Below are 8,097 nucleotides of genomic sequence, written 5' to 3' on the forward strand. Positions count from 1 at the left end.
ATTACCTTTTGAAAAAGTATCATAATTATGAAACAAATATTATCGAATAGTCTTATGGATCATATTCTTTGTAACTTTTTAGTATATATAGCACTCAAATTTACCATCTTCTAACATTTAAAAACTTTTAAGACGATATATTTATTAATAAGGAGGTATTTGGCCACACAAAAGTTATCAAATATCCCTAAGAATCAAATCATTAATTAAAATACTTAACATGTTATTATGATATATAATAACCCCGTATTTGATTGGTTTAAAATTAAAAAAAAGAAGAAGAAGAAAAAAGAAGAACATTCAAACTAGTTGTAAGTTCTTTGTACCAAAATATCATTTAAACTTGGGATTCAAGGGATACATATACTTAACTATGCATAAATAAGTAGCACATGCAAACTAATGATAAATTTGATTAGTAAGTCCTACACATATCCATGATAGATTGAAACACAAGATTCAAAAGACAAAAAAGCATAACTTGTTGACAGATTGACCCTTCTCTTCGCAGTTCCATGAAAACATAATTTAGTGCAATGCATACATTACAATGAAAAGTCATCATGAAAGGATCAATAAAAGCACAATTATGTTATTTGATTATCTTGAGTTTGCGATGCATATAACTCTGTCCTATCAAATGCCTTACCTCTCCTTGGTAGACCTGCCAAGTGACAGAACTCAGTCAAATTTTTTCGTATTTTTATAACTTTCTTCTTCTCTGGAGGTCGAGGTCCTAAATCATTGAGGTCTATGCTTGTACCATGAATCCGACATGACTCAAAGACGGCATCATACGACTTGGTTGAGAGATTCAAGCCTTCATTTCGAGCACGCAAGTACATCTCATATGAGATTCTAGGTTTGCCATCACTAGCAAGAGCTGAAATCAGTATCTCATATGTAATCTCATTCGGCTTAACATTTTTCACTTTCATACGGTGAAACCACTCCAATGCAGCACTGCTCATCTGATTCTTACAACAACCGGTGATTATCACATTATAAGTAACAGCACTTGGTTCAATCCCAGACGAAGACATTTCTTGAAGAATCTCATCGACCATTTCAGGCCTACCTTTCCCAATGTAAATAGAAGCCAAAATTGTGTATGCATGTAAGTTGGGTTTAACACCCACTTTACACATATGTTCCCAAACTTGAAGTGCTTCATCATACAGCTTCCCCTTTTCGAGTGCACTAAGCAATGCCCCATAAGATAATATAGTTGGTTTCTCTCCTTGCTCAACCATTCTCTTGAATATTTGCACGGCAGCAGTAGTTTCTGATGCTTTGGAGCATGCAACAAGAACAGCATTCCATTCTTTGGTTCCAGGCTTCAATCCCTTCTCTTGCATCTTGTTGAGCAATCTAACACCCCATCTCCATATCCCCCTTCTCCTAGCAGCATTCAGAAGTACATTGAAATTAGAAATGATAAGCTCATAGGATACATTATTAGGTTTAGGTCCTCCGTCCAACAGTTCCTCGTATATTTCAAGAGCTGCCCACCATTTCTTTGCCTTCCCCATCAACCATATTACATGATTACAGACTGATAAGCTCATCTTGCCCTTAGTATCCCTTATTCTTCTATACAATTCTTTGACAACAGCATAATGGCTTTCCCGAGTGCATGCCCAAACGAGTCGCTCATATTCTTTTCGGCCTAGCCGTAATCCTGCCTCATCCATATCATGGATTAGTTTGAAAATCTTCGTAGTTGGATTATCCTCCTTTACAAGTGATTGCCGCATCACCAAATAGCATATGCGAATTGTGAAATTCTCAAGCTTAGCAAACTCATTCTGCCAATCATACTCTCCATCTTTCCCAATTTCTCCTTGTTTATATTTATCTTTCAAATTTACAAAGAATCCAATGGCACTACTCACATCCTCCTTTTCCCTGTAAGCAAGCAATGCAGTTGAGTAAGTAATAGGTGATGGTGAGAGATCATTCTTCTCAATATCAACCAAAACATCAAGAGCCTGATCAGGTCGATCTTGTTCAATAAAAATTGACATCAAAGCATTGTAAGTAACAATGTCCGAAATGATACCATGCAATTTCATGTCTTTCATGACTTCATCAACCTTGCTAAATTGCTTGGCTTGCTTTATAGCACCTAACAAACTGTTATAAATGAAAAGGTTGGGACCAATCAGTCCACCAGTATCCTTTTCCTTCCTTTTCAACCATTCAAACAGAGCAATTGCCGGCTCAATCCTTTTATTATTACCAAATCCTCTAATGATAGAAGAATAAACAGGAAGAGGATGCAATCCCAAATCCTTGAACACCGCCTCGACATCATCTGATGTCTTAGCATCCTGTATGCTCAATGCCAGTGCCCTAACATCCACCTTTTCTTGTCTGAATTGATAATTCTCCTGTAAAACAGCCAATTTCTCCTCTCCATCATCTTTCACTCCCTCCAAAGTATCCAAGCTAACATCCTCCCTCTCATTAACACACCCACCAACAGGTTCTTGCTCTAATGACAAAGCAAACACAAAAGAACTCCTTTTCTGAGGAAGATAACCATTTCTGTAATCCAACATAGAGCCAATCCTTCTCCTCCTCCTCGTCCTCATTGACAAAAGGGAGAACGGGGGACAGGAGGAGGAGGAAGAGGGGACTATCAATGTCTCAAAATTTCTATGGCTGGTGGCCAAGGAGGTACCTTTACAAGTGAAACCACTCAAAGATTGCATTTTGGCAAAACAAACACACAGAGAAGCAAAATTAAAGCGAGGCCAAGCTCATTCAAGAAGAGAACCCTCAAGAACAGACATCAATGGTGGTATTTAATCATAACAGTCTTCTGGTACGCTAACAAGAGGGAGCAAAAACGCCATGATAGTACCTTGATGGTTGAGGAGGAGATGAGGGAGCTCAACTTGTGGAGAATTTCTTAGAGTTTCTGCAGATTGTGCTTCACTTCTGTAGATTGAATTTGAGGGTTTATGAGCTTCGCAATCGGTTGCGGGCTTGGCTGCCGTTCACAACTTCTCACCCGCATAGAGACTGAGGGTGAATCCAATTTTCCTCTTATCATTTTACTTTGGTCCAGCTTCCACAACCAGCCAAACAGGACATGTGCTTTGTGAAGCAAGGTAGTCAGACCCGGCCTGGACATTGACCCAATCAAATTCAGGGGTCAAGGGTGGAACCGAGGTTGAACCGGGGTTAATAATAAAATATTAAAAAATATATTATAATAATTAATAATAATAAAAAAATAATATAACTTATATTTTTAATAATTAAAAAAACACAATTAATTAAATATGTTATTTTAAAATTTTATTTTATGTATATTCGTTGATTTTAAAAATGTTTAAAATATAATTAAATTTAATATTTAAAGTTTTAGTTTTATATAAAATATTAAAAAAATAAAATATTTAAAAGCCCTAATCGTCTCTCGCACTTCTCTCTTGGGACTCACAAAGAAGAAAAAAATTTAAAAAAAAATCCTTCCTGTCTCGGGACTCTTCAACGAGGGGAAAAAAAAATCTTTAAAAGTGCTCTATCTTTCTCTCTTTTTCTCACGTCTCTCTCTCATTTCTTCTGATCTAGTGGTCTCCACCGGAGTCTTTCTCACATTTCTTCTGGTTTTTCTCTAGTTTCTGCCTTTGTTTCTCTCGCTTGTTTCTCTCGCGCTCGCCGCCGTTGCTTGAAGCCACTCGCCATAGAAATTTTTTATAATTGATATATGAAAAATCTCACTTTCTCACGCCATAGAAATTTTTCATTTTTTTTTTGAAATTTTTAATTTTTTTAACCCGGTAGATCCGGCCGGGTCAACCGGTTTCTGGGTTAACCAGCCTGGTCACCTGTTTTTGACCGGGTTATCTCAACACCGAGTCAAAAGGGGTAGCCGGACTGGCTTCATGGCCGGGTCCCGGTTTTTCCGGTCGAACCGGCCTGGCCGGTCCGGTTTTGACAACATTGGAAGCATGTAGAAATTTAACTTTCATCACAAGGTGTCAAACAAGGGCTTCCAATTTTTTTTACTTTTTATTTTTTGAAATTTTTTTTCCTATCAGATTTGTTTAGTATAGAATATATAGATAATAAAAATATCAATATATTGATTTTCTTTGGGGGAAAATTACCTATTATTCCCCGGAAGTTTGTGACAGTTTACGATCAAAGTATTGACCAGGCCGTATTGCCCATGGGCCAATATAGTCCTGCATGATATGACCCTTGCACAAGCACGGTGCTACAATACGTATACCAACCACTTGGGAAAGTTCAAGACCTGCATACCGTGCCGGCAATTCTTTTAATCTGGCTTGTTAGGTCTTTATAATCAACCACCTTCTCCTCTCTTTCCCTATCTCTTAATCATATTTATTTATATATCTTATTTAAAATTTTTATAATAAAATAAGCAAAAAAAATAATTAAAATTTTGAAATAACATATAGCTAACTGAATAGGCTAAGTTATCGCATTTTAAGTATATGATCAATGGCGGATCTACATTTTGAGAAGTGGGGTCCATGGACCGCAATTCTTTTAAAAAAAAAATACCTTATATATATATATATGTGTGTGTGTGTGTGTGTGTGTGTGTGTATCATCCCGAATCGGTGTCTCGAAGTTAACCCCACTTAACGGGATTAACAAACCACACCTACGGGGTTAGCGATGTTGGAGGACCTTTGATGTTTGATCTTCCTGGATAATGGATGCCAAGATGGTCTTCCCACATTGCTTTAGAGCCTTGTTTCATGGACAAAGGTAAACAACATTTGTGTAGTCTATATATATATATATATATATATATATGTCATTGATCTAGTTATTCATGCTATTAATTAATGATTTTTTTGTGCTACAATATATTGACATGATTCGATTCTGCAACATTATCCTCCTGTCTATTAATTAATGACTTCTATTTATAAAAAAATGTATTTAAGTGTTATTTTAATATTATTTTTCAAAACATGAACAAAAATTTATTTACATGTATACCAACTCTATTTAATCGAATAAAAGATATGATTATTAGGCAATTATTTATTTGCACCAAAAGAGTCATTAATATACATATATGGACTCCATAGTGTAGAAATCCTGAATCCGCCTCTGTATATGATATTTCTTACCCTAAACAACCAAACTATGAAATGTATAATTATCTTATCCACATTCACAACCAAATACCACATAGAGGTATTCTTTGTGATACATGCAATTACTAGTAAATTCTTGTTGTTAATTCCCTTGCGGTCATTGTAAATATCTACTTAATTTATCAATTTCTATAATTCCAAAATTACCTTGTTTTCATGCTAATGGTGATGTGTGGAAAACACTCAATGTAAACTTGCTTTCATGATCAATTAGTGAAGAATTTAAAGGAAAAAAGGAAACCTTTATATGAAGAAACACAATTTATTTATATTGATCATATACATAATATATGAATATATAGGAGATTGGTTCTAGTCTTTTTTTTTAAAGAGCTCTTAAGTTTATGACAAGCAAATTAATTTAGCCTAGATATATTCATATACAATTGTAAAGGCTTAGACTTGCACAAATTATCCATATCTATCACAACTAACCTAGATAACAAATAAGTAATTAATAGACATAGAAATGTTCTCCAATACTTTGTAAGTGAGATCCAACGAATACGGGTCCAAGCTTGCTCAACAGCTAATAAAACTCAGTATACACCAAATCTTTGGTGAACATATCTACAATTTTGTAATGCTCTGACCCATGACTGAGAACTTGGCAATTGCCGTGATATTCTAAATTAGGTGACATGAACATCCATCTTACCTTGAAACTCTACAAAGGTAAAATAATGTCGTTAACCTCCATTACAGGTAAGAGCACATATATAAAATGCATTCAAAATGCAACATAAGGAAATATAGAATCAACTAAACTATAACAGTTCAAAAGTGTAGAAAATAGTGCTAGAAATAACAATAATAACCACTAATTACACACATGTGGATCTACAAATAACAAGTTAGAACATAGGAACATAGTCTAAGAAAGTAATAACTTAAGGGAAAAGATAGAAGAGAGATGGAGCCTAGCTAGCATAAGCTCCTAACATGCAATAGCTCTTACAATCATGATATGGGTGAAACGAGAAGAAAAGTAAGTAACATAGTTACTTTATCATTGGCTAAGACAGTTACTCGGTGATTAAAAAGGAAACTAATTAACTTAAAACATCACATTTGAGATACTCATTTTAAAAATGATCTCACAGCAGGGAAAGATACCAATAAACAAGTTTTTCATATTGTAAACGGTTTAATATAAATCTTTAAGAAAACCAGAGTTTCAGGGCTGTGTATAAAATCCAATATAGAAAAGGATTAGCCAAGAAATCATCCCCAAACTAAACTACTGTCATAGTTAGGAATGGGGTTGTTGCAAAGGCTAGCTACACATTTTCAAATATAAAATAAAAACCCATATTTTTGTTGGCTTCTAAGATCACTCTTGAGGTGATGCATTGTATCTCAGAATCAGTAGGGATACCCACCCATTTCCAATTTAGATTCTTTTCTCATATCTTGAATGGATTACCAAAAAATATTTAATCACATATAATGTTATAAAATCATGACAAATAAATTTTTTTGACAAACCACCCATAATATAAAAAATAAAAATTGAAAATGTCAATCCAAAATAATGAAGTTTAGTTTTATTTTTAATCCAAATAATAATTTTTTCTTTTTTATTTTTTTTTAAGTGGCCACTATTAATCATCGATCATCTCCCAATCCATGAGTATCTCCACTTGCTAATATAATGTTTACATATAGGTATATATATGACATATGGGTATTTTTTATAATTTTACTTTTTGGGTTGGGTTCAAGGATGAGTTTGGGTTGGGTATCAAGATCCCCATACTCGTCCCACCCTTGCTTCATAGTTGTCATGTTTTACTCAAACCCAACTTGAATCCCAATCAAAGGGGGTTTTCCCCTTCAAACTTGAATCGGGTTTGGTTTGGGGATGTTTGCCATCCCTACATGAAAAGAAAAACCTAAAAATTTAGTCTACTCAACCAAAAAAAAGATAAAAAAAAAAAAGCATTCTGCTTATGGGTACATTAATATATTTGTGGACATCTATGTAACAAAAAAAATATGCATATATGTTGCGTAATTAGCCCATGTGATATAGAATTATGCATAATTCTTATGAATATAATTGGAGAAAAAACCATCCTGCTTATGGGTATTTACCATATATGTTTTTTTAATTGGAAATCTCAAAATCCACTTAACTTGTGTTTGCTAGCTTTTATCTTAAAAGTTGCCTATGTTGTTGCATTCTTAGACATCAAAGAAGGTGCGTGTAATGCCCTATCATAATTTATGTTTCTTGTGATATGTTTTTAATTTTTCATTCTCCTAATCTATTATTGCTATTAAAATTGAATTAGTTGGATATATACCACCAGAGGTGTTTTTTATTAAAGCTGCAAAGATCTTAGAATTAAAATGCTTTAGAATGATCTATGAACTATCTAAGCATCTTTTGTAGGAAAAGAAAGAACAAAAAGAAAAAGAAAAAATTATTGCCATGCTACTTGACTATTTACATTGCACCCACATGCAAAATAACAAATAGCCAAGAACTCTTGACCACTTGGAAAAATATAATTGTTATATATATCATTATGCAGTATTCCTTTGATAAGCCTATATCTATTCTGAACTTAATTTCTTTACAATTTTGATGAGCCCTATTCCATTGTGCATTATTTTCAACATCACTGCTATTGGAATTATATGTGCATTCAATAATTGATTCATTGTCATTACATGATAATTATTCTTCTTATTCCATCTAAAGATAGCCCATAATGGGAACCATACAAACTCCAATTTGATCTAAGAGAACAATGATACCACCATACAACAGATGAACAAATAGGATCATAAATCCAATAAAACAAGCAATAATAAGATCATCAAAGAGAATATTAGGAAAGGAACAACAACTAAAATAACCTTATAAACTTTCCTCAATCTATAAAAGGAATAACAACAATAAAGATCAATAATCCCAAACTCATGCTTAGTT

The 8,097-nt window shown here is 33.9% G+C and overlaps 1 protein-coding gene across 1 annotated transcript; it reads right to left on the reverse strand.

Annotated features, from left to right (window-relative positions):
- Positions 1–458: 458 nt before the first annotated feature.
- Positions 459–3,017, reverse strand: LOC120262089 (protein LOW PHOTOSYNTHETIC EFFICIENCY 1, chloroplastic). The gene has a single exon (XM_039270144.1). The coding sequence runs from the start codon at positions 2,715–2,717 to the stop codon at positions 588–590; it is 2,130 nt and encodes a 709-aa protein (XP_039126078.1). The 5' UTR covers positions 2,718–3,017; the 3' UTR covers positions 459–587.
- Positions 3,018–8,097: the final 5,080 nt, after the last annotated feature.

The sequence above is a fragment of the Dioscorea cayenensis genome, chromosome 5 (genome assembly GCF_009730915.1).
Source record: "Dioscorea cayenensis subsp. rotundata cultivar TDr96_F1 chromosome 5, TDr96_F1_v2_PseudoChromosome.rev07_lg8_w22 25.fasta, whole genome shotgun sequence".
Classification (NCBI taxonomy): domain Eukaryota; kingdom Viridiplantae; phylum Streptophyta; class Magnoliopsida; order Dioscoreales; family Dioscoreaceae; genus Dioscorea; species Dioscorea cayenensis.